We start from the raw sequence: 25,723 nt of genomic DNA, 5'->3' as shown, positions 1-25,723 counted from the left end.
TTTACCTTGAAATGCAGTGTTTTTCTACCATACCAGTGATCTTTAATCCCTGGAAGGGCTTGTTGAAATATATGTTCTTGGGAGATGATTTGGCTGTAGTATACCAACTTGGAGAAATAATGTACCTGTCATGCTGACAATCATGCAGTGATTAATAATCTGTGTCCTGGAGCCTACTGGTTTAATAGCCAAGCAACTAGCTTTATGATCTTAGGCAAGTTACTTTACCTCTTGATAACTTCTGTTTCCTAACTTATAAAATGGGGGTTTATTATAACACCAAACCTCAAGGTTGCAATGGGAATTATTAACAAATGAATTAATAAATAGAAGAAGATTTAGGACAGAGTCTGGGACAAAGGAAATGCTTGGTACATGGTATTTTGTTACTGCTACTATATTGTTGATTTCACTGACATGAAGTTTGTTCTGTTGGCAACTCAAGAATAGAGTTTGTAGTCTGGTAGATACACTGAAACTTTGGTAAATGCATCAGAAATGGAACGTTCTGCTTGGTTGTAGTTTTTATTAACCGAAAACTTTTAATTTCATCTGTGGGGAAAAGTCTAAAATAACTAAGTCTTTTTTTCTGCCACAGTATCTGTATGGATATTGATCCTCCTTAGGTTGATTATTACAAGCACACAGAATTGTTCTTCTATTGTAGATGTTAAACTCCATCTAAAAATGGAACTACTAGTCAGGGCATAGTAGCTCATGCCTGTAATCCCAGCAGTTTGGGAGGTCAAAGCGGGTGGATCCTGTGAGCTTGGGCAACGTGGTTAAACCCTGTCTCTACAAAAAACACAAAAATTAGCTGAGCATGGTAGTATGGGCCTGTAGTCCCAGCTACTTGGGAGGCTGAGGTGAGGCTTACTTGATCCTGGGAGGTGGAGGTGGAAGTTGCGGTGAGCCGGGATCGCACCACTGTACTCCACAAAGTGAGACCCTGTCTTGCCCCCACAAAAAATAAATTAAATATAAAATAAAGATGGAGCTAGTAAATATAGTGTCGGGGCTAATGTGCATTAGTATACTCTACCAGTTTCTGAAAAAGTACTACATCTCCCTACTTGCAAAGCATTGAGGTTTTCAGTAGCTCACTTATCCATAAATAGGCACCTGAAATGTAAACATAGAAATGGACCTCTGAGATATTCTCAACATTTTAATGAGGATGGTCCAGGGCCACCTTCAAGTCAAAGAAGTTATAGAAATTACGTGTAGAATTGTGACTTACCTGGCCCTTGAAATCCAAGAGTTATTTGTTTATCCATTCATTCAGCAACCATATATTGTGCCCTTATGATGCTTATCAAGCACTGTGCTGGATATAGAATTAGACACAGTTATTGTGTAGTTCTAGAGGGGAAGACTGAGGTAGCACTGAGAAGGGGTTACTTCGCTGAGACTGGGAATGGAATTCTTTTTTTTTTTTTTTTTTTTTTTAAGAGATGGAGTCTCCCTCTGTCACCGAGGCTGGAGTGCAGTGGCGCGTTCTTGGCTCACTGCAAGCTCTGCCTCCGAGGTTCACGTCATTCTCCTGCCTCAGCCTCCTGAGTAGCTGGGACTACAGGCGCCCACCATCAACGCCCGGCTAATTTTTGTATTTTTAGTAGAGACGGAGTTTCACTGTGTTAGCCAGGATGGGGGGAAAGGAATTCTAAGCAGACATTTTAGAAAAGACAGCAATGTGGAGAATGGGAAACCTTTCCACTTGAAAGTGTGATAAAGATCTTAACATATCCAAAACCAAACCCCTTTCCCTCCAAACATTCCTCATACATTTCTTTGCCATCTCATTAATGGCAACTCCATTCTTAATAGCTGCTCAGGCCAAAATCCTGGGAATCATGTTAGCAAAGCCTTTGTTTATCCCTTCAAAAGATGTGTGAGGTCTCCGTGACCACTCCCAACTAAGAGTTAAGACAGCAAGAAGATACAAAGCAAAGTCAGCAAAGAGAAAAGGCTCATGGGATAAAGACCAAAAGAAATCAGTGACAAGCTTCCAAAAGACGTCTCCAGAAGATTCAACACAGGACATGCTTAATTCCTCCATCAATGACTTGTGACAACACATGCGAAGTGTCTACCAAAGCTCATTGGAGACCCAGTGCCAGAGTTTTTAGGGGAGGCTGGCCATGTAGACCAGGAAAGCAGATATTTGGCACAAAACACATTGTACAAACAGGTTAGGCACAGTGAACCATTGTTAGCAGTTTGGGAATGGTGGGAACCCTTCCAATATCCAGGTTCCCAGATGGCAGCCAAGGGCCAGCCTTGGAAGCAGACCTTTCTAAGGATAGTGGTTTCAGGCCTGTTAACTCTTTTCTGCACAATATCAAAATTTTAGATGCTTGATATCACCACCGATCACCTTGGTGATTGTTGTCTTACAAGTCTGGATTAATTGCAACAGTCTCTATCGTCTCCCACTTCAACTCCGTACAACTGGTCTCAGTTCAGCAGCTGTAGTGACTCTGGATCATATCACTCTTAAGAATTCAACATTGGCTTTCCGTTAGTATAATTAAAAACTGAAGTTCACCACAGGGCTGCTAAGGTGAGGCTCAAGGGAAAGGGGTTTTTGAAAGGGGTAGCAGAAAGCTAGGTCCAAAATAACATACTCCCTCCAGGCTCCAGGTATGAGCAGCTTTCCCTTGAGAGCTGCAGGGAAGCTTCCGTGCCCCCTCCCCAAGGAGTCCAGGTCAGTAAGACAGGGTTAAGGATATAGGATAAGTTTTTGTTTGTAATAAAGGCCCAAGTAAGGCACTCAGACACAGAAGAGAAGAATAGAGAAAGCAATTCTGGGGCATTTCTCAGTGGGGCCCCTGGTGGTATTGGAGAGTTGATTATGCTCAGGTTTAGGGAGCAATTTTAATGGGCAACAGGACGTGGGAGAAGCTGCCGCTGTTCACTCCTGAGGGGGTGCGGTGGTATCTTCCATTTGGAGGAGGGACTCTTGGTAAAGATGAGCGTGGGTAGATAGTGACCTTGCTTTGGAGGAAATCCTATTCTGGGATTCTGCTGTTAGGACTAGTTAATTCAGATGATTCTTACCTAGAGTTTAAAACAGAAATAGTCCCCAGTGATAGCAAACTTAAATATTAAAATCAGCCATGGTGGGGGGGGAGTACAGCTTAAGCCATTGTTTGCTTTGCGTAATTAAAGGCAAGTCTTGTAGAGCTGGGAGTACAGTGCAGGTGTTTGTCTTTTTTCTCTATATACACATGTATATATGCCCTCATACATTTGCGCATGTAGGTTACATACATAATTAAAACTTACAGAATTTTTGTTACTCAAAACTCACAAGATCCTCTTAAAAGTGTAGCTGAAAAGACTTGTGGGCTGGATGCAGTGGCTCACATCTATAATCCGAGCCATTTGTAAGGCAGAGGTGAGAGAACTGCTTGAGACCAGGAGTTTGAGACCAGCTTGGGTGACACAGCAAGACACCCTCTCTACAAAAAAATTTTTAAAATAGCCAGCTGTGGTGGCACACACCTGTAGCCCAGGCTACTTGGGAGGCTGAGGCAGGAGAATCCCTTGAGCCCAGGAGCTAAAAGTTACAGTGAGCTGTCTTCAAAATAAATACAGAAATTGTATTATGTCTTTTCCACAGGATACCACAGCTATGCCTTATGCATTTCAAGATGATCCTTACCTTATACCAACATCCGCTTTGGAATCTGTGAGTATTTTCATATAATTTTCTAGTCTTTTATCTCTCTGGTTTGCACACAACAGTACATAAATAATTTAGTTGTAAGAACCTGGGAAAGGTTTACAAATGCTGAGAAATTGATAGACTTTGTGAATCCTTTACTACTTTTTTCAAAAAGATGTACGTATCGTCAATGGGGAGAGGATTTTTGGTTTTGGTTTCTAATACCTAGGGCTTTTTCACACTGGAGTGACCCACTCAGTTTAAATGACTTGCTTTTTATATATTTCAATCTGTGTGTAAGATGCTAACTGAAATTGTATCACAGTAGAAAAGGTGGGATATTCTATAATTTCTAATTGGGATTCTGTTTGTCGTTGCATTTTTTTTTGTAAGGGGGGAGAAATTATTGCTGAAAGTGTAACTGTAATCTTGCTTGAGTCTAAATTACATGTATTTAAATCTTTTTCTTTATGTAGCATTCATTTTTACTGGCAAAGAAATCTGGGGAGAATGCAGCCAAGTTTATTGTTAATTCATACCCCAAATATTTTCAGAAGGACATAGCTGAACCTCATATACCGGTAAGGACAGGTAGTTACATTATTTACATAATACTATTTTAAATGTAAATTAAACCAGGCTTTCATAGCTAATATTTAAGTAGCCATTTGAATACCCTCCATATTTGGATGATAAGCCTTTTAAAGTGTGGAGTTAGCTTTGATCACAACACTAACCTTTTAAAATTCTTTCTGTATTTATTTGCTCTTCATCTTAATATTTTCCCCATTTGATTTTTTGTGACACCATGCTCTTAGATCTTTACTTCTGTGACTAAAGTTTCCTTCACTACCTCTCTATTCACATCTTTCTCTTCCATTTTTTTGAAACAGCGCATCATGCTGTCACCCAGGCTGGAGTGCAATGGTGCAGTCATAGCTCACTGCAGCCTGGAACCCTTGTGCTCAAGTGATCCTCTTGCCTCAGCCTGAGAAGTAGCTTGGACTACAGGAGTGTGCCACCATGCCTGGCCAATGTTTTTTAATTTTTAGTTTTTGCAGAGAACTGGGTCTTGTCTCACTGCATTGCCCAGGCTGGTCTCCAGTTTCTGGGCTCAAGCAAACATCCTCCGCGGCCTCTGAAATCTCTGGGATTGCAGGTGTAGGCCACTGCTGCTTGCCCTTGATCCGCTTCTTTTTTTGTTTTTGTTTGAGATGGAGTCTCACTCTGTTGTCCAGGCTGGAGTGCAGTGGTGCAATCTTGGCTCACTGCAACCTCTGCTGCCCGGGTTCAAGCAAGTCTGCCTCAGCCTCCTGAGTAGCTGGGATTACAGGTGCCTGCCACTGCACCTGGCTACTTTTTGTAGTTTTAGTAGAGATGGGGTTTTACCATCTTGGCCGGGCTGGTCTTGAACTCCTGACCTCGTGATCCACCTGCCTTGGCCTTCCAAAGTCCTGGGATTACAGGTGTGAGCTACCGTGTCCGGCCTTGATCCACTTCTTAAGTACGGGTGTCTTTCTTAGATTTTTATGCTCATTTTCTTTTTTTATTGTGTACACTCTTCTGTTTCAGTGACTGTTATAATCCATTTGGCACTCTTGTATATCTAGCCTAGATCCCTTTACTTTGAACTCCACGTTGTATTTCCAGCTCCCTCTTTGTTCTGTAGTTTGGAGCGAGGATTTATGGAGTGTGGTGGGTATTGTGCTTAGTGCTTGTCCATACAGTGGTGAGCAAAACGGATGTGACTCTGCCCTCCTGAGTTTGTTGGTGGAAGTACTAATCTCAGACTCATCATATCTAAACTACTCCCGTCCCCCCACATCTCTTTGCTTCCCGAAGCTCACAGGGAAATACACACTTCTTGTTTTCATAGTATAACTTGTCGGTAGATGAGGAAGCCAGTGTGATTGTGTAAGTCAAAATACTAAAATCCTGAACTAAGACAGTGGCAGTGGTGGAATAATCATTTGTTGGTTATCTGCTTTCTCCATTAGATTGAGCACCCTGAAGGTAGAGAATGCCTTTCGTCTCTGTATCCCCTGTGCCGAGCTTAGCGTCTGGGATCAAGTAGTAGGCATTCAGAAAGTATTTGAATAAGTTAGTGAATGAGGTAAAATCAGCATACCTTGAGTAGTATTAAATGTTTAGAGGATACACAGCATTAGAGATGAAAGGTTTAGTTCAATTCCCTGTGAAGACAATCATGTTAAAGTGATAAACGGTGTCTGGTGCAGGAAACATGAATTGGAGCAGTGAAGTTTTACTTTGGTATGTTGGTGATAAAAATTTTGTCCTACTCAGTTATCCTTTCCTCACCTTTACCTGTTTGTAGTAACTTTAGTCATCTTGTTTTCCTAGTGTTTAATGCCTGAGTACTTAGAACCTCAGATCGAAGACATAAGTGAAGCCGCCCTGAAGGAACGAATCAAGCTCAGAAAAGTCAAAACCTCTGTGGACATGTTTGATCAGCTTTTGCAAGCAGGTGACCTGAGTTCGATTAAAGCCCCTCTAATAACATGGGCTTTGAAGTGGGCCCCAGTTACATGATTCAGATATTTTGAGTAAAAGTTACAGGGCCTGCTATACTTACTTTGCTTTTATGGCTGCGTGCTTTATATTTTTAATAGTTTATTTCATTTTTAGCTTTAGTGTTATTTAAGAACTATAGTTGAAGTAGAATTGCAGCTTTGTTGCTTTATTGTAGCACTGGTAGAGAAATTGTATCACCCTTCTACCTTAGCTTCTGTTTTTAACGTTAGGTAGGTACGCAGTGCTCCCAGATTTCCTGTACTCTTTTTTCTTTTATTTTTTTTTTTCTTTTGAGACGGAGTCCCGCTCTGTCGCCCAGGCTGGAGTGCAGTGGCGCAATCTCGGCTTACTGCAAGCTCCGCCTCCCAGGTTCACGCCATTCTGCTGCCTTAGCCTCCCAAGTAGCTGGGACTACAGGCACCTACCACCACGTCCAGCTAGTTTTTTTGTATTTGTAGTAGAGACGGGGTTTCACCGTGTTAGCCAGGATGGTCTCGATCTCCTGACCTTGTGATCCACCCGCCTTGGCCTCCGAAAGTGCTGGGATTACAGGTGTGAGCCACCATGCCTGGCCGAGACGGAGTTTCACCATGTTAGCTAGGATGGTCTTGATCTCCTGACCTGGTGATCCACCCACCTCGGCCTCCCTAAGTGCTGGGATTGCAGGTGTGAGCCACTGTGACCAGGTTTCCTGTACTTTTTAAGGATGTTTGGAAGATTGGGCCACAACACACAAGAAGGAAATACATAAAAAGGAAAGCACACTCAGTAGGATCGGGGCTTTGATGCTGGTGCCATCTGTGTCACTAGTTGTTCTTAGCATTCAAAAAGTTACTTAATTTCTCAGAGCTTCTAGCTCTAAAATCGTGTGGTTCTCTGAATTGGAGCTGGATGTAAACTTTCGGAGCTACACATGTAAATAGCACAGCTGGTAAGTCACCATGAAAATGTACATATAGCAACATCAGAAGCAGCTGGCATTATGTGTTTAGAATCTAGAGTGCTATTTGGTGATTTAGAATAAACATGGAATTGGTGGAAACTGGACTGAATCATTATACACTTGAACCCAGGAAACATTTGCAGAAAGCTGTGTTTGAGAATTTTGGTGTGTGGCTTGGTACAGCATCAGATGTATGGATAAGTGATGGCAGTAGATTATAATTTAGTGAGGCGCTTCCCTCTGCTTGTTAATATGATCGGCAACTGATGTGAGTCTGCATTAAAGTTCTTAGTGCTAAGGCTTGTCTTTTTTTAGTTTTACCCCCTTTATTGGGTAGGTGTGTGCAGTCCTTCAGTAAAGACAGGTGTCAGACCCATAGCTCAGTAACTAAGTATACCAGGGAAAGGATCCTAGAACATTTCATTATCAGGCCCCTAATAAGTGCAAAACACTGTGCTAGTCATTTCACATACTTAATTCTACAATACCTTATTCATTGGTGTGTTTTTTATTTTTTTGTTTTGTCTTTTTTGAGACGAGTTTTGCTCTTGTTGCCCGGGCTGGAGTGCAGTGGCGCGATCTGGGTTCACTGCAACCTCTGCCTCCTGGGTTCAAGCAATTCTCCTGCCTTAGTCTCCCAAGTAGCTGGGATTACAGGCATGCACCACCATGCCTGGCTAATTTTTTGTATTTTTAGTAGAGATGGGGTTTCCCCACATTGATCAGGCTGGTCTCAAACTCCCGACCTCAGGTGATCCACCCGCCTCAGCCTCCCAAAGTGCTGGGATTACAGGTGTGAGCCACCACGCCTGGCCCTCATTGGTGTGTTTTATAGTAATCTTATGAAGGTAATTATTAGGTAATTTTTCCAGGGTCTCATAGCTTTGAGATGGTGTGAACCAGTTGCTTCTCCATAGCCTGTACCCTCTTCGCTCTGCCCTGCTTTCTCTTCTGGACTTTTACATTTCCTAATACTCATTTTAAATTTATCAATGTATTTTGTTTAGAAAGAAAATTTATTGGCTGGGCATGGTGACTCGCACCTGTAATCCCAGAACTTTGGGAGGCCAAAACAGGAGGATTGCTTGAGCCCAGGAGTTCAAGACCAGCCTGGGCAACATAGTGAGACCTCATCTCTGCAAAAAATTTAAAAATTAGCCAGGCGCAGTGGCACATACCTGTAGTCACAGCTGCTTGGGACGCTGAGGTGGGAAGATCACTTGAGCCCAGGAGTTCAAGGTTGTAGTAAGCTGTGATGTCCTTGCACTCCGGCCTGGGCGACAGAATGAGACCCTATCTCAAAACAAACAAAAAGATACATTTGCTTTTCTTGTAAAATAGCAGATTATATCTCATACTTCTCTTCCTCCTGTTCCCTTTTTAGCGCTTTTAATGAGTGTCAAGATGGGGACATAATGTTTTGAACAATTTTTAAGAGACTACTATAGTTAGACAATTCAGCTAGTGTTTCTAAGCAAGTTTTTAGTGAGTATCTGGATCCAAATGGAGTAATGCTACTTGCATTTGTTCAAATGGACCTGGGCTGGGGGAAGTAAGTGGGGATAGTTTGCAGTGTGTTCAGTTTGGAGATGATAATTAAAACCATGAACTAGCTTGAGAAATATGAGTACATAAAATAAGTGAGCACAGGCCCAAACTTCATCTTGTGTTCCAATCTTTTACATCAAATTACATGGTTAACAGGGGTTATGTCCCTGTCTATGTCACTCCAGGTGTTTAAGTTGACGTTGAGTGCATAAAGTAGTGGACAACATTAAGTATGTAGCCGTGAAGACCACAGCCAATATTAAAAAATGAAGCATTTTCACCTAACAGGCTTTAGTTCTTCATTGTTTCAAGGTTTCTTTCCCTTTCTGTTTCTACCCACAGGAACCACTGTGTCTCTTGAAACAACAAATAGTCTCTTGGATTTATTGTGTTACTATGGTGACCAGGAGCCCTCAACTGATTATCATTTTCAACAAACTGAGCAGTCAGAAGAATTGGTAACAACTGTTGGTCTTGATTTTTTTTTTTTTCTTAAGCTTCTTTTTGAAGAAATCACTTTTAAAAATAAGATGGGTTCTTTTGCCATGTGTCAGGGTAGTAGTAAGAGATTTGTACTGAGATGTGTGGTACGATAGCCTTGATTAAAAAGTGGTACAGGAAGAAGAGAGATTTTAAACAGTTACTTCTGTCCTAGTTTACTTTTTAACAATATGTTGTCCTCTCCTACCTCATATTAAGGCAAAGCGTTGATCTGAAATGTTTGGGCTGGCCTGTGTCACTTAGAGTAATAACATGATGTATTCTGGCCAGGTAAAGACTCCATGGCCTGGGCCCCCTCAAAAATTCATACATGGACTTAGAGGCGAGAACACACTAGGCTGGAGACAGAACAGTAGTGTGCGGGGGGCTGCCTGTAAGTTGAGTCATAGCCTCTCTCTCAACTCGTGAATTTTACTTCTAGAACTAGGTCTCAAGAAATCCTTTGGATCAGTCAAATAGAGATGCTCATGTGACATTTTTCATAAGGAGGTGTTTATACTTGTAAAAATGTTGAAAACAATCTAGATGTCCAACAGTTGATGATCAAATTATGATAAAAGTTGTGTGGCCATTGAGCACATTAGAGTAGATGTGTTTGGGTATGGAAAGATTCATCCAATAAGTGGGAAACAGGCTATCAGCAGTATATATTCCATTTTTGTAAAAATGTTTTTACAAATGCATAAGAAAAAAATCATTTAAAAAGTGTTTCTGGGTGATGGGATTATTGGTGTTTTTCTTCTTTTCTATCTTTCCTACTCTTTGCCCAACTAAATGTGGATTTCTTTTTTCCCCCAGAGACAGGGTCTCACTCTTGTCACCTAGGGTGGAGTGCAGTGATGCTGTCATAGCTTACTGCAGCCTTTAACTCCTAGGCTCAAGTGTTCCTCCTTATTCTCCCAAGTAACTGGGACCACAAGTGTGGGCCACCACGCCTGGTTAGTTTTTTTTTAGGTGGGGAGGGCGGGTAGACATAGGGTCTTGCTGTATTGCCCGGGATGGTGTCTTCAACGCTGGGACTCAAGCAGTCCTTCAAGCCTCCCAAAGTTTTGGGATTACTGACCACTGCACCTGGCCAAATGTGGATTGTTTATGTAGAGAACCTTACATTTTAAAAAGTGCATAGGCAGTGGGTTGCAGTTACACTTCACTTTCCAGAGCATCACTTCCTGAAGCCCTGCTCTGGTTGGCCCTCTACCTTTCCAGCCCCACCTCTTGAGGCAGCAGGCTACAGAGCCAGCACTGACCTCTGCAATGCCAACCAAGCCTGTATTGCTCTATGTCAGCCTCATCCCAGACCTTGGTTTATAAATAAAGACAAGATTTAGTCTTGTAAGAAGTCTTGCTGGGTGCAGTGGCTCACACTTGTAATCCCAACAGTTTGGGACGCCAAGGTGGGTGGATCATGAGGTCAGGAGATCAAGACCATCCTGGCTAACATGGTGAAACCCCGTCTTTACTTAAAAAAAAATACAAAAAATTATCTAGGCATGGTGGTAGGCGCCTGTAGTCACAGCTACTCAGGAGGCTGAGGCAGGAGAATTGCTTGAACCCAGGAGGTGGAAGTTGCAGTGAGCCGAGACCATGCCACTGCACTGCATCCTGGGTGACAGAGCGAGACTGTTTCAGGAAAAAAACAAAAACAAAAATAGAAGTCTTAGTTTGCTTGGGTGAGTGTTAGACATTAAGTATATGTTGTTTATCTTGGTTTCACCCTAATTATGACAGTTTATCTGTATGGATCGAGCCAGATGTAGTCCCTGAGCAAATAGGATGTGTTGGTTGGTTTTCCTCTTTCTATCTGAGGACCAGGCCATACAGGGAAATGGCTTCATCTTGTCTCCACGCTGTCACTTGTTGCTTTGAGGGTCAGCTTGGCTTTTCATCTGATTTGCACTTAAGAAATTAAATGTATAGGTGTAAGCGTTATTGGACTTCCTCTTTGCCATCTGCTGGATCTGTGTTTTCTTTATTTTTCTGAGTTCCCTTTGCCTTTCTGATTTTGAGTAGTCTGGGAAATGCATTCCATCACCTTAACTTTTATTTCTCTTGATGATTATTCATTTCAGGAAGAGGAAAATAACAATAAATCTAGGAGGCAAGCTGGTCATCAGTTTGGAGTTACATGGCGGTATGTCACACGTAATTAGAACCTTGAATTACAGTGTCTTACAGTACATGGAATATGCCCCATCACCACGTGAAGATGTTTTCTTGTGATGTTCTTAAATAATTGATTTTTATTGTGCAATATAAATTTCACTATTTGTATTCCTATACATTTAGACCATTTTTCAGTAGGGTCTTTATCTCCATTCAGCAACACAAGAATCTGTTGAGAGGTTGACCCTTTTTTTTCCCCCTCATCTGTTTAACTCTGCATAACTTTCATATGGTATGGTTCCTTTGGTAGTTTCATTAACAGTGCTACCTTGGAATATATACCTCTAATTCTGAAAGATTTAATACTTTTGTTTACTAAAAGTATCATGGACACTAGAGTGTACTGCTAAATTAAGACCACTGACCAACATGTAGACGTACACAGCAGTTTAAATGAAAGATAATAATTATGCTGGAGAATTTAAGTTAGCTGGGTGTCTAAAAGGAGGATATTTCATGTGAATGTCTGGAAAGGGAAAGCTACCATGATTGTCTAAAATCGTTATTGAAGTGATGAATTTGATAGGATGAAAGGTTAAATTCCTTGGGGTAGGCTGGACGCGATGCCTCACGCCTGTAATCCTGGCACCGTGGGAGGCCGAGGTGAGTGGATCACTTGAGGTCAGGAGTTTTGAGACCAGCCTGACTAACATGGTGAAACCCCATCTCTACTAAAAATACAACAATTAGTTAGGGGTGGTGGCATGTGCCTGTAATTCCAGCTACTCCGGAGGTAGAGGCGGGAGAATCACTTAAACCCAGGAGGCCGAGGTTATGGAATGGGAGAAGAGATGAAAGTACATATGCTAGAATATGACCAGAAGGATCCTCCAAAAGAAACCATTTTGCCTCTGGGAAGTAGCAGCTGAAGATTGAAGAAGGATGAGGAATCTTTACTAGGGACCTTGTCATACAGTTGCTTCTTGTTTTTAATGCATAGATATTTATATACTTGTTTATAAACTTTTCATTTTCAATTCTAATTCTGCCACTTAACCTGCAAAGCCCCGACAACACATTAAGATTGTTAAGTCTTGATTTTCCCCATTTTCAAAATGATGATAACCATAACGCCCTGTAAGAATTGAGATAATGCATGTAAAGTACTTGGCACATTGCCTGGAACATAATAAACCGTCAGTAAATGGTGGTAGCTCTGATTGGTATTTCCTGTTGCCTGGGTTCACATTTACTCTTTTGTGTCTAGAGCAAAAAACAATGCTGAGAGAATCTTTTCTCTAATGCCAGAGAAAAATGCATATTCCTATTGCACAATGATCCGAGGAATGGTGAAGGTACATTTGTTTTATTTATTTTTATCTTTAATTTCCACCAATCAGGGTGTTTCAGCCTCAGAACCACTAACATTTTGGGTCAGATAATTTGTTGTGGGGTCTGTCCTGTGTAGGATGTTAGTAGCTCTCTGGGTTCTACCCACTGGATGCGAGTAGTACACTCCTCCCCCACTTTCAGTTGTGACAAATAAAAATATGTTCAGACATTACCAGTAGATAGAAAACCACTGCACTAGAGTATGAGCTTCATGAGAACAGGAGCCTGATCTATTGAGCCTGAGCTATGTTACCAAACTCTAAGACAGAAATGTGCAAGGACTTCTTAAGTAAATGAATTTGATGATGCTTAATTTTTCCTTTTCCTTTTCCAGCACCGAGCTTATGAGCAGGCGTTAAACTTGTACACTGAGTTACTAAACAACAGACTCCATGGTGAGTTTGAGAACTCCCCTCCATCCCTTTCTCCGTTTCCTTCTTTCTCTTAATTGTCTGTGTGAAGGCTTTGGATCTTGCCTCAGTCATTGGCCTATACTTTGTCTTTTCCTGAGGCATAGGTGATTGAAGCAAGAGTAGAGATCCAGAAAGGAGAGTGGTTTTCCAGTTTTGTGGGCATGTGATTAGCCAAGGGACACATAGGAATGACTGCTTTGCCTTAAACTCAGCCATTTAGGGATTCATCTTCAACCCCAAATTTTATCATTTTTTTATTTTACAGCTGATGTGTACACATTTAATGCAGTGATTGAAGCAACAGTATTCGTGATAAATGAGAAATTTGAGGCAAAATGGAGTGATATACTGGTAAGGAGGAATCCTCAGTTTATTTTTTAATAGGGCTTAAATACTCTTTGCCAGAAATAGATGGGCTGGCCAGGTGTGGTGGCTCAAACCTGTGATACCAGCACTTTGGAAGGCCGAGGCGGGCAGATCACCTGAGGCCAGGAGTTCGAGACCAGCCTGGCCAACATGGTGAAACCCGTCTCTACTAAAAGTACAAACAAAGCCGGGCGTGGTGGTGCATGCCTGTAATCCCAGCTACTTGGGAGGCTGAGGCAAGAGAATCGATTGAACCCGGGAGGTAGAGGTTGCTGTGAGCAGAGATTGTGCCACTGCACTCCAGCTTTGGCAACAGAGCAAGACTCCTTCTCAAAAAAAAAAAAAAAAAAAAGAAAAAAGTATATGGGCTGGAGATAGCATTTATGAGCATGTGCATGGCAGTCACTGTGTAGCAGTTAACTGTTCACTACCCTTTCCGCAGCCCTGGAACTCAGCTCTGTCTGGCACATGAGAAGAAAAGGTTACTTGACCCAGAGTATACAGCTAGAATTCTGGACCATTTTATTCATTTATTTTTCATAATAGTTTTTCTGTTACAAAGTAATGCATATTTGCTGTCAAATTCCTATCAGGTGTAAGTTCAAAAAGTTGAAATCACTGGATTGATTCTTGCCTAGTAACTTAAGAACAGAAACGGCTGGGCACGGTGGCTCATGCCTATAATCCCAGCACTTTGAGGCTGAGGTGGGTGGGTTACCTGAGGTCAGGAGTTTGTGACCAGCCTGACTAACATGGTGAAACCCCGTCTCTACTAAAAATACAAAAATTAGCCAGCCCTAGTGGTGCACGCCTATAGTCCCAGCTACTCAGGAGACTGAGGCAGGAGAATCCCCTCAACTCAAGATTGCGCCCCTGCACTCCAGCCAGGGCAACAAGAGCGAAACTCCGTCTCAAAAAAAAAAAAAAAAACAACCAAAACAACTACTTTTTTATATCATACTGGTCTATTACTTTTGAGTCTTTTCTTGGAAAACTCTCCTTGGTAGAAGACTGAAGACAGTTGACCACCTTGATCAAGTGGGGTGGGTGTTTGAATTAGCAGGCTTCTTTAAAAGGCAGAATCATGGAACCTGCTAATTAATAAACAGTTCTTAAAATAGGGATATAGTTACTAACCTGCTTTAAACATAAGCAAGAACGCTGAATTCTTAATTTTGTATGAAACAGATTATTGGACAGATTACCCAGGCATGAAAGATACTTGTTTTTTATTCAACTAGGAGCTGCTAAGACACATGGTTGCACAGAACGTGAAACCAAATCTGCAGACTTTTAATACCATTCTGAAATGTCTCCGAAGATTTCATGTGATTGCAAGATTGCCAGCCTTACAGCTTTTACGTGAAATGAAAGCCATTGGAATAGGTGAGGATGCGCCCTTGATTCCTCTGAAGACAGAGCCTGTGCCAGCCAGAGGTTTCAGGTCAACATAAGCAAAGACCTTTAAATTCTTCTTCTGCTTACATAATATGCTGGAAATTTTGTTTCCATGTTTGGCACATTAAATTAAATGTACTGTACTTATGGTGGGAGTGTCTTTATCATCTTAGTGTTCATTAGTATTTTAGGTACTTTGTTTATGGTTCTGTTGAATCTGAGGAGAAGTGATTGCTTTGAGTTAGCTAGTTTTAAATTCATGACATTTTTCCAGCATAATTAGGTATTTGAACCTAAGTGTGTGCTAGTGTATTGTATATTTTTCATTAGTTACTTTATTGAAAGTTGCTTTGGGAATCAATTCACTTAAATATATTTTACTGTTCTCAGTGAAGAATGTGACTAATAAGTATTTGGACTTTCAAAAAGTGATTAAGTCTTTATGATAGTTTTTCACCTTTACATTAATGAGTTGGAAAATATCTTTGTTCAAAGGAATAGAAATGCATCTATTGCTTAAATATTAACATTAATATGTTTTAAATTCAGTGTGTCTCAGTAAACTATATTTTGGATTGCTGTGTGTTTACCTCATTGTTTATTTTTTCTATTCACCTGGTAATTCGAGAACCCTCGCTTGCAACATATCACCATATTATTCAGCTGTTTTATCAGCCTGGTATGTATGGCCTTAAACTGTGTTAATTTATATAGAAAATTGACCAGCTTTCTTGAATTTATGTGATTAATTGTTGCAGGTTATCTTCTCTGCATATGAATTAAGAAAAGATAATTTGTAAATTAACCTGTACAGCCTGAGCAGAAAGTTGTGGCTTTTTTTTTAGAGATAGGATCTTGCTCATTGCAGCCTTGAACTCCTGGGCTCAAGCAGTCCTCCCTCCTTAGCCTCCTGAGTAGTTGGGATTACAGATGCCTACCAGCATGCCCAGCTGATTTTTTTTATTGGGCAGGGTCTTACTACCTAAAATTATTCTTGAGGTTAGCAATCTTGTTTATGGTATGAAACTTGAGCTGGAGGGGAGAGGGTTATGGAATGTACTGTCAGTGATGTTGTACAAACAGGAATGGTTAGAATGTATTTTGGCTGAAGTCCCTTTTGTTCTCTGGAGCTATGCTATTTAATACCGTAGCCACTAGCCACATGTGGCCAGTTAATTAAAATTAAGTAAAATAATAAATTATTTTGTCACGTTAGTGCTCAGTAGCCATGTGTCTAGTGGCTACCATGTTCAGTGATGCAGGTTCAGAACATTTCCATCTTTGCCAAAAGTTTGTGGACGTTGCTGCTTCAGAGGAAGGTAAACTTATTGTGAAGCCTTTTGGGAGGACCTCAAGGCTCCATTCGTTGTCCACTTTTAGGTCAGTTCCAGTGGGAGCTCTGCTCTGTAGATGGACTTTGGAGAGAGACACACCTGAACTGAGATGTCGGCTCTATCGTTTATTTACCAGCTATGTCAAAGTGACTGGATGCCTACCTGAGGAATAGCAGCAGGGTGTGGTAGTTAAATGAGTTCCACACCGTGTCTGCTACTGTGTTTGGAAGGCACATATGAGACACTCAGAATCTTTTAGTTCTTATCCATTTATCCCCAGCCTAAGAAATAACCCTTGAGTTCAGAATTGACAGTTCTAGTCATTCTTTCTCGTGATAGACTATAAAAATTACAGAAGAGAACTTGATTCTCTCTGGTTTGGAGGACTAATTTTGTAAAATCCATATCATCACCTGTATAGGCAAATTTTATCTTTAGGAAAAGGAACCAAACAGTTAATTGACTGTACCTTGGAAACAGATAAAGTTTCCATAATTGTGTCCCCTAAAATTTTACTCAACCTTGGTGAGATTGTGATGGAGCTAGTATTTCTGACCCCAAAGTATATTTCTTTCCTCTGTAACTCTCATCACTGGTTCAATTGCTAATCAAAGTCAGATGTACTTACATTTCCTAAGTAACAGCCAGGACTGGGGGATGGGGAATCTGGGGGAGCTATGTTGGTTTGTCTTATGTATATAAATTGCCTGTCTGCAATAATAATTTTGGCTTACGCCTGTAATCCCAGCAATTTAGGAAGCCGAGACAGGAGGATTGCTTGAGCCCAGGAGTTTGAAAACAACCTGGACAACACAGAGAGACCTGCATGTCTACTAAACATGAAAAAAGTAGCTGGACATGGTGGCGCACCCCTGTAGTCCCAGCTACTCAGGAGTGTGAGGCGGGAGGATTGCTTGTGGCCAGGAGGTGGAAACTGTAGTAAGCTGCATTTGTCCCACTGCACTCCAGCCTAGGTGACAGAGCAAGACCCTGTCTCAATAATAATAATAATTTCTAGGAATTGACCCAAAAGAGAAAGCCTAAATTAGCCAAGAAACAATACATTGAAAAGAGAATATTATGTAACTGATAAAATTAAGAATGTTAGCAAAGGGAAACATGCTTGAGCAAATTGTGAAACTATCTGCACTGTCATTACAACTCTGCTACCACGAACACACAGAACAGGTAGGGAACAGAGTGTAGAGAAATATTTGACTGGGAATATTGCAGATGATTTTCTGACCTATTAGTGCTCAGCTCACATTATTTTTAAGCACTGCCCTGTCCATTCTAGTTTACTTTTTCTTGACCTCATTCTGATTATATTTAAAGGGAACACAAATGATTACTAGCAAAAAACATTTTTGGTTGGGCGCAGTGGCTCGTGCCTGTAGTCCCAGCATTTGGGAGGCTGAGGCGGGCAGATCATGAGATCAGGAGTTCAAGACCAGGCTGACCAACATGGGGAAACCCTGTCTCTACTAAAATTACAAAAAATTAGCCAGGCGTGGTGGCAGAGGCCTGTAGTCCCAGCTGCTCGGGAGGCTGAGGCAGGAGACTCGGTTGAACCCGGGAAGCAGAGGTTGCAGTGAGCCGAGATTGTGCCATTGCACTCCAGCCAGGGCAACAGTGCATCACTCCATCTCAAAAAAAAAAAAAAAAAAAGTTTTTCTAAGTATGCTGGTTTGGTGAGGGAGTGTGTGTTACTGTCTGCCTCCTACTCCAGTAAGTCAGGCTTCATGTGAAGATCCTAAAGAAAGGGGAAGTCTCAGTGGAGCACATGAATAGAGACCTGTGATTATTCCAGATTTTACAGAGAATTGCTCTCTGCAGGGTGTAGTGGTTCCTTTAGCAAGCATTGGCCTCCACCCAGCTCTATGCGAGGACTTAGGCTGGAGGTGAAGGAAGGAGAAATGTGTCCCTTTGTACTAGGTACTGTGAGGTTGGTGGTGGTAAAGGAAGTGGATTAAACACATTTGCTTTCTTGTTCTGCAGGAAACCCTTCAAATAGATCATCCTTCATCATTTATGATATAATGAATGAATTAATGGGAAAGAGATTTTCTGCAAAGGACCCGGATGATGGTATGTACAGAAATCACTTGTGTTTTCCTCTTCTAAAGACAGAGGGCTGGTTTCCCTGAGTGCCAGTTAGAGGCCTCGTGATCCCTATATAGCTTAGTAGTATTTTTTTTTCTATTTTTTAAATAAATTTGAGTACATAGTAGGTGTATATAGCTTAGTAATATTTGCCATGATCTTTCTGAGGAAGCCAAAATGTGTATGGCACGTTCCTGCCTCTCTTAAGTTTTTACGTTCGTAGCTTTATTTTACATGTTACCAGTTTTGTTGGCGGGATTTTTGTTAATGTTACTGACTTGAAAATATATTTTATCCATTGTAACCAAAGCTCTTGTGAACTTTGATTTTCAGATAAGTTTTTTCAGTCAGCCATGAGTGTAGTAAGTATCATTTCTTTATTAATTCACTATCCATTTCCTAAATTTATCTGTAGCTGGAGGGTTCTTCCTGGTTCCTTTGATTTTCTAACTCTTCAGTCATGTCTTTGCTTCTGTTTTTTCTTCTTTCTCTAAAATCTATAATTTTTTTTTTCTCTTAGAGATAGAGGTTCACTGTGTCACCCACGCTGGAGTGCAGTGGCTCACCACAACCTCTGCCTCCTGGGTTCAAGCGATTCTCCTGCCTCAGCCTCTTGAATAGCTGGGACTGCAGGTGTGCGCCACCACACCTGGCTAATTTTTGTATTTTTTTTTGGTAGAGATGGAGTTTCACCATGTTGACCAGGCTGGTCTTGAACTCCTGACTACTTCCCAAAGTGCTGGGGATTACAGGCGTGAACCAACACAGCTGGCCTAAAATCTGTACTTTTCAATCACATACTGTCCCTACCCTTTGTTTATTGTTTACGTTGATGTTTTTCATGCCCTCGAACAGATAAGCTTCCATAATATTTCGGATTTGCCTATTAGTAAGTTAAAATTGATAATGGTTTTTATATTAGTTTATTTAATCGTGCTTATCGTAGGAAAAATTTCAAGCAGTTTTAAGATGAACCCTGTTCCCTAAGGGTAATTTAATTGCTTTACTATTAGATTGGTGCAAAAGTAATTGTGGCTTTTGCCATTACTTTCAGTGGCAAAAACCGCAATTATAAAAGCCGCTACTTTCAATGGCAAAGACCACAATTACTTTTGCACCAACCTAATATTTAGTGTGGATCCTACCAAGGTATTTACTCTGGGTACTCAAGTGTATGTATATCCAGGCATACTTTCAGGGTGTTTTATTTATTGACAGCAATCAGTATTTCATAGTAAGAACTATAACTTAACTTTCCTGTGGGTAGATTTTGGGATTACTTCATGGAGATTTTTACTAGTCCAGACTCTGCACTGCAGGTGTCTTTTGTGCACTTGACCAGATGTTGTTATAGGATTAATTTCTAACGGTATAATTGCTAAATTAAAATAATATAGTAATAAATTTCACAGGACTTGGGATTTGTCTCCCCCCATTTCTTGTAACTTATTTGCTGTCAACCAATAATACATTTAATCAACATTAAGTATTTTCACAAGACGCTCTACTGTTTTTATTCATTTGTGAACCACGTGGCTGACAGGGTATCAGAGTGATACTTACTACTTGCAAATTTTCAGTGCTCATCTCTCAGAGATCTAGAACTTGCCTACCAAATACATGACCTTTTAAATACTGGAGACAACCGGAAATTCATTGGACTTGATCATCAGCGTAATTTCTATTAGTAAGTGTGTTGGAAATGTATCCTTTTGCATGAGTTACCATATTCTGCAAGTGGGAGGCTGTTGATGTCCCTTCATACCTCACCTCTGGTTTCAGGCAGCATGCCAGTGATCTAATAGGACATGTTAATTGAGCACTTAGGAATTAAAGCAGTGGTAAAACTGCCAGATTTGAAAGACTGTACTAGTTTGTGTCCTTTGAGTTTGGTTTGGTTTTTTTTTTTTTTTTTTTTTTTTGGCAACAGATTAAAATCTACATATCTTTTTCCTCTACCCCCTCTCATTTTACATTTTCAAATTGTCATAGCAGGGTGAGCCCTGAAGATTTCCTCTCACCTGCCTTGCTTTTGTATTCAAAGATCAAGATACTGGAACCCAGAGATACTCCCTAAATGGGTTTGCTTTTAGGCAGATAAGAACATGAATTTAAGAAGGCAGCATGTTAACAGATGTGTGAGAATCGTTTTCTGTGTATCCAAATCCTTGTTTCACATTGAATGTTTCTAAAATGAATTTGAAGTTCAGTATCTATTCACCATGACCTAAGAGTAGACAGAGGAAACAGTTAGAAATGAGCCGGTGAGGGTAAGGTGTTTAGTTGGGAAGTCAGCATATACTGGCAGCTCTTAAACCAAGTATTGGCTCGTTTAACTTGAAATTGTCAGTATTTTGAAATTCTTTGTAACATATAATATGCTGTAATTTCACTCATTATTTCCCCTGTTGTTAGACATAGGGACTTTAGACTAAACATACTTTTTGCCTTCATCACAGTTCCAAGTTCTTTGATTTGATTTGTCTAATGGAGCAAATTGATGTCACCTTGAAGTGGTATGAGGACCTGATACCTTCAGTAAGATGGTTCATTACTTGTTATTTATCATTCTAGATGAATTGGGTTTCTGTAGATTAATGCTTTAAAAATGTGTTTCTCTTAATCAGGTCTGCTTTCCCCACTCCCAAACATTGATACATCTTCTCCAAGCACTGGATGTGGCCAATCGGCTAGAAATGATTCCTCAAATTTGGAAAGGTCCGTTTTACTTTGTATGTGTCCAGGTGCATGTCACCTCAGTATCTTCTGTTTTGATAATGAATGTGTTAACATTACTGTTAGGGATGAAAACTTCCATTTTGACTGAACTGAATGTGTTAGTTGAGAGCTACTTCAAGGTCACGTGCTCATGTTGCATGTTGACTATCAGGAGAAAAATTTGTTGAAAATGACTTAAGTCAGTCCCTTGGTGACATAGGAATGAGCTGAGTTTTGTGCACCTGTTGTGTGATATGACCCAAAGAAAGTAAGTGCTGATGACGTAGCAGACCCTAAATCTGAATGAAGACCTTGGATCCGAGAGCCTGTGCAATTCCTCTGTGCCAGTGTGGCCTCACTTTGCTAACCAGTCAGTGATGATTATGATTCCAAGTAATAGCCATGAGCGTCACGCATCACGGGTGTGTGTACTGGTCTGTCTTATGTGTATAACTTGACTGCAAAATGAAATACTCTGTATCTTCCACTAGGTGACTACTGTATTATAAGTAAGTAGGCTCTAGTCCTGCCCTCCTGCTTCACAAGACTGCTGTAATGAGTAATAAAAGTATATCAAAAATTCCCAAGTGCTATAAAACAGTGTCTTACCACGTGGAGCTGGTGACCGCTCCCATGTAGTGCACGTGCTGTGATGAACAAACACTTCACTGGAACAAGGCCCAGGCATTGGCTTTTACATTTGTTCCACCTTGAATCCTGGTGGGTTTCTGGAATCCTGGGATAAGCCTAGAATAAATAACAGCAACTTATTTTTACCGAGCAAAAAATAGGTTGACAGTGAACAAGAGAGTGTTGGTTTTACATAACAATGATCACTCCTTGTTCCTTTCTTGTCTCAAGATAGTAAAGAATATGGTTTCAAGTTCCGCAACGACCTGAGAGAAGAGATCCTGATGCTCATGGCAAGGGACAAACACCCACCAGAGGTAGGCCTGAAACTCCAGCCAGTATATCCTCCCATACTGAGGTCTTAAGGCTAGCTTCCCCAGTTTCATCTGCCATTTTGGAGAGTTCTGCCACCCAAACCCATATTTGAGTGATGATACATCTAAACATATCTTGCCTTTAGCAGAAATCTGTCCTTAAAGTTACCCTCTTTCCTGTAGTCCAAAACAGGCAACATGAAATTAGCTTCTGTCTTCAGCTTGCTTTTTAAAAAATCTCCATCTATAAAGGAAATGCATAGCTGAATGTGAAAGTTTGTGGCTAATCAAAATACTTAGGACAGGGTCCTTTTTTAATTACTCGTGTGCTATACACATAATATATTCAAATGGTAAAATGCATTTCTCAGAATTTAAGGATCCTGTAATTCTGAACTGAAATTCTCACAAAATCAGTTAGGCAGTTCTGCTGACTCCTAAAGCTTCTCAGCTTCAGGTGGCATTTGCTGACTGTGCTGCTGATATCAAATCTACATATGAAAGCCAACCCATCAGACAGACTGCTCAGGATTGGCCAGTCATCCCTCTCAACTGTATAGCTGTCCTCTTTTTAAGGGCTGGGAGAACTCAGGAAGCCTGGTGAGTACAGTACCACAAGTTTACACTTTAGAAGCTTTTGTATTTGGATCTAAAACATTGACCCACGCTGGTAGAAGTTCTCTGATTTGGCCATTCTCTCATTTGGCCATGTAACAAGTATTTGATTCGGGAACTTGCAAATACCAACTAAAAAGGAAACTTTTGGAAGAAGACAATATGCATGATGTATTTGAGATAAGGCCTGGTTCTCTCAAACCATAGGCTGAGAATTAATTATCTTTCCCTTTCTACTTTCTGTGTCTATGGACAAGTAAGTCACTTAACCCCATTACTCCACTTAAATGGACTAAAGATCAAAGAAACATGATCAAGGAAACATAGTTTTGAAAATGTTTTGGTCATTTGGGTTATTGAAGTATTTTTGGATGCTTCTCCCATCCCGCTCTCCAGCTTAAAATGTGGGCTGTGTACTTAGACATCTGGAAGCTGGCATTTACGCACATTAACTAAACTTGGCCTTGACCACAACCCATCCTTGGTTGGTGCCGCTGTGTTCTGGTTATGTTTTTATCAGCATTTCATTCACATACTAATTTTTGTGTTTGTGAATGGGAACCTTAGCCATATTCATGTTTCCAAAAATGAGCAAAAGGATCTTTTGTAGGGATAGTGACAGGTGGTTTTCCTGTATTTTGTTTTGTATATAAATGTGTGTTCTAAGAGTCACGAGTGGGAGGTGCTTGTGCATGGCTCCTCGTACAAGAAAGTAACTATTTGAACATCCGATTGCCAGTCACCTATCTCCAGGAAAAGATGATGAAGGCTTGTCTTTGAGGTGCGGCTCACACATGCTCCTCTAGCAACTATGCTGCTAGTGACAGAGACGTATGACATTGGCATTTGGTTGTTAGCTCAGGCAGTTTGGCACACACTTGATACGACCAGGCTGTGATGATTGGCGCAGGGGTACGGACCTCAGCTGAGTCATGGGAGCTGAATGTATGTGTTTCTCTTTTGTCCTGCGTGTGGCAGGCTAATGGGGAGCACTTACATGAGACTGTTGCCTCAATCTGAGCCTGCTCTTCATAACAGAATTCTAAGACAGACTGAACCCCTGCCGTATTTTAAGAGAGGGAAACAGCATTGTTCTGTTTGCCTCTTTTCCAGCTGTGCACAGGATGGATTCCCTCCCTAGGACAGTGGTGATCCTCTACAAGAGGACAAATACAGTTGGAGTATCCCTTTTCCAAAATGCTTGAGACCAGAAGTGTATGGGGTTTTAGATTTTGGAGCATTTTTGGATCAGGAATATTCAACCTATACCAGCAAATCTTGACATTGGTAGCGTATCAGATTTACCTGTGAAAATTGCAGTATAGATTCATTTGGGGAGTTTAAGCACCTGTGGTGATTCTCATGTATACGCAGGGCTGGGAGCTAGTAGAGCCCACAGATGTGTGTCTTTGGGAGCTTACAGTGTAGTTAAGAAAAGGGCATTTAGTCTGTGATTACAGAGGGATGACAGCTATAGTATCTGATTGCCTTGTTTTTCTAATAGTATTCATAATTTTTTTCCTATCTTGAACAGGAAAATGTTGGGGCTTTTCAGGAAGCATAATAAGATCCCTAGGTAAGTTGAAATCAGTCAGCTCTCTTTGAGTATGGCCTAGAAGTAGCCACATTTGGAATTTCTTCACCAGCCTTAGCCACCACATTTGGGCACTCTTCTGTTAGGCAAGCATACCGTCAACTCCCTACTATCCAGGGCGTCCTGAGGCAAGCAGTTTTTTATCTGTGCTCACGGGTCACCATGAGCTACACAGAATAGATCATCATGAAGTCATATTGAAAATCCCTTTGGCCCTTTAGACTTTCCAGCCTCACTGGAAACAAAATAAATGTTAGACTTCATCTAATTTTGTCTCCAGAAGTACTGTTGGGAATCTATTACTGAACTTATACTGGATCTTGTCTATAAATGTTTTACTAAAGAGGCTGGAGAAAGTTCACACTTTGCCTTTCTTTTACAGAAATGAGTTGCTGAATGAGTTTATGGACTGTGCAAAAGCATCTAACAGCCCTTCCCAGGCCATTGAAGTAGTAAAGCTGGCAAGTGCCTTCAGCTTACCTAGTTGTGAGGGCCTCACCCAGAGAGTAATGACTGATTTTGCAATCAACCTGCAACAAAAGTAAGTGGGTCACCACGAAGGAAAGTTTGTAAAATGGTGCAGACCTTTCGTCCATCTGCCCATTCAAAATGTTCATAGCTTTCTATCCCCTGTATTTCCTTGCAGAAGGTCAGAATGTAGTAATTTAATGATGATTTCATTTGTTATGCAAGTCAGGAAGGCCTCTAGATTTGACTGTTAGAATCTTTTTGTTCCTAATATACTTTAATGCAGCTGCAGGGTCCCTTTTTCTGCTTTCAAAACTGATAGGCTATAGGTGAGTGTCAGAGACACCAAGAACCCCAGCACCTAATTGAATTGCAGTGTAATCCTCCATTTTCTTTTCTTAACAGGGAAGCCCTAGGTAACCTAACTGCACTGACCAGTGACAGTGATACTGACAGCAGCAGTGACAGCGACAGTGACACCAGTGAAGGCAAATGAAAGTGGAGATTCAGGAGCAGCAATGGCCTCACCGTAGCTGCTGGAATCACACCTGAGAACTAAGATATGCTAATATTTAACACTGTTACAAAGAAGACAAGATAAAGATTTGGTGAATTTGTTACTGTGAGGCACAGTCAGTACACAGCCCAGTTCTGTAGATTTAAGCTCCTAATTTGCTACTTAATAACCATCTATTAATGCACTGTTAAAGGTTTAGCATTTAAGTAGCAACATTGCGGTTTTCAGACACATGGTGAGGTCCATGGCTCTTGTCATCAGGATAAGTCTGCACACCTACAGTGTCGGTGAGCTGACCTCATGCTGCCGTCCTCGTGCGATTGGCGTCTCCCTGCTGCTGGACTTCTGCCTTTGTTGGCCTGATGTGCTGCTGTGATGCTGGTCCTTCATCTTAGAAAGGTGTTCATGCAGTTCTATCACAGTTGGGGTTGGGTCAGTAGTTTCCCAATTTCAGGATATTTCGATGTCAGAAATAAGCCTCTTAGGAATGACTAAAACAAGATAATGGCAGTTTAGGCTGCACAACTGGTAAAATGACTGTAAATAAATGTTGTAATTAATGTA

General features: G+C 41.0%; 1 protein-coding gene and 1 non-coding gene across 2 annotated transcripts in view; both read left to right on the top strand.

Moving 5' to 3' along the window:
• Positions 1-25,723, top strand: part of PTCD3 (pentatricopeptide repeat domain 3) — a 31,497-nt gene extending 5,774 nt beyond the window's left edge. Inside the window, exons 5-24 of the mRNA XM_001091372.5 lie at positions 3,626-3,694; positions 4,147-4,251; positions 6,032-6,155; positions 9,036-9,151; positions 11,264-11,325; positions 12,565-12,652; positions 13,024-13,084; positions 13,368-13,453; positions 14,710-14,854; positions 15,495-15,545; positions 18,199-18,288; positions 18,637-18,665; positions 19,884-19,990; positions 20,763-20,841; positions 20,931-21,021; positions 21,883-21,968; positions 22,417-22,565; positions 24,115-24,156; positions 24,557-24,715; positions 25,048-25,723. Coding sequence (XP_001091372.1) covers positions 3,626-3,694; positions 4,147-4,251; positions 6,032-6,155; positions 9,036-9,151; positions 11,264-11,325; positions 12,565-12,652; positions 13,024-13,084; positions 13,368-13,453; positions 14,710-14,854; positions 15,495-15,545; positions 18,199-18,288; positions 18,637-18,665; positions 19,884-19,990; positions 20,763-20,841; positions 20,931-21,021; positions 21,883-21,968; positions 22,417-22,565; positions 24,115-24,156; positions 24,557-24,715; positions 25,048-25,138 — 1,830 coding nt within the window. The 3' untranslated portion in view covers positions 25,139-25,723. The remainder of the gene's footprint in view (positions 1-3,625; positions 3,695-4,146; positions 4,252-6,031; positions 6,156-9,035; positions 9,152-11,263; positions 11,326-12,564; positions 12,653-13,023; positions 13,085-13,367; positions 13,454-14,709; positions 14,855-15,494; positions 15,546-18,198; positions 18,289-18,636; positions 18,666-19,883; positions 19,991-20,762; positions 20,842-20,930; positions 21,022-21,882; positions 21,969-22,416; positions 22,566-24,114; positions 24,157-24,556; positions 24,716-25,047) is intronic.
• LOC114672034 (small nucleolar RNA SNORD94) lies at positions 23,469-23,605 on the top strand. The gene has a single exon (XR_003722233.1). It is a non-coding gene; the product is annotated as a small nucleolar RNA SNORD94 (small nucleolar RNA).

This window comes from Macaca mulatta, chromosome 13 (assembly GCF_049350105.2).
Source record: "Macaca mulatta isolate MMU2019108-1 chromosome 13, T2T-MMU8v2.0, whole genome shotgun sequence".
NCBI lineage: Eukaryota > Metazoa > Chordata > Mammalia > Primates > Cercopithecidae > Macaca > Macaca mulatta.
This window is presented reverse-complemented; position numbering and strand designations above follow the sequence as displayed.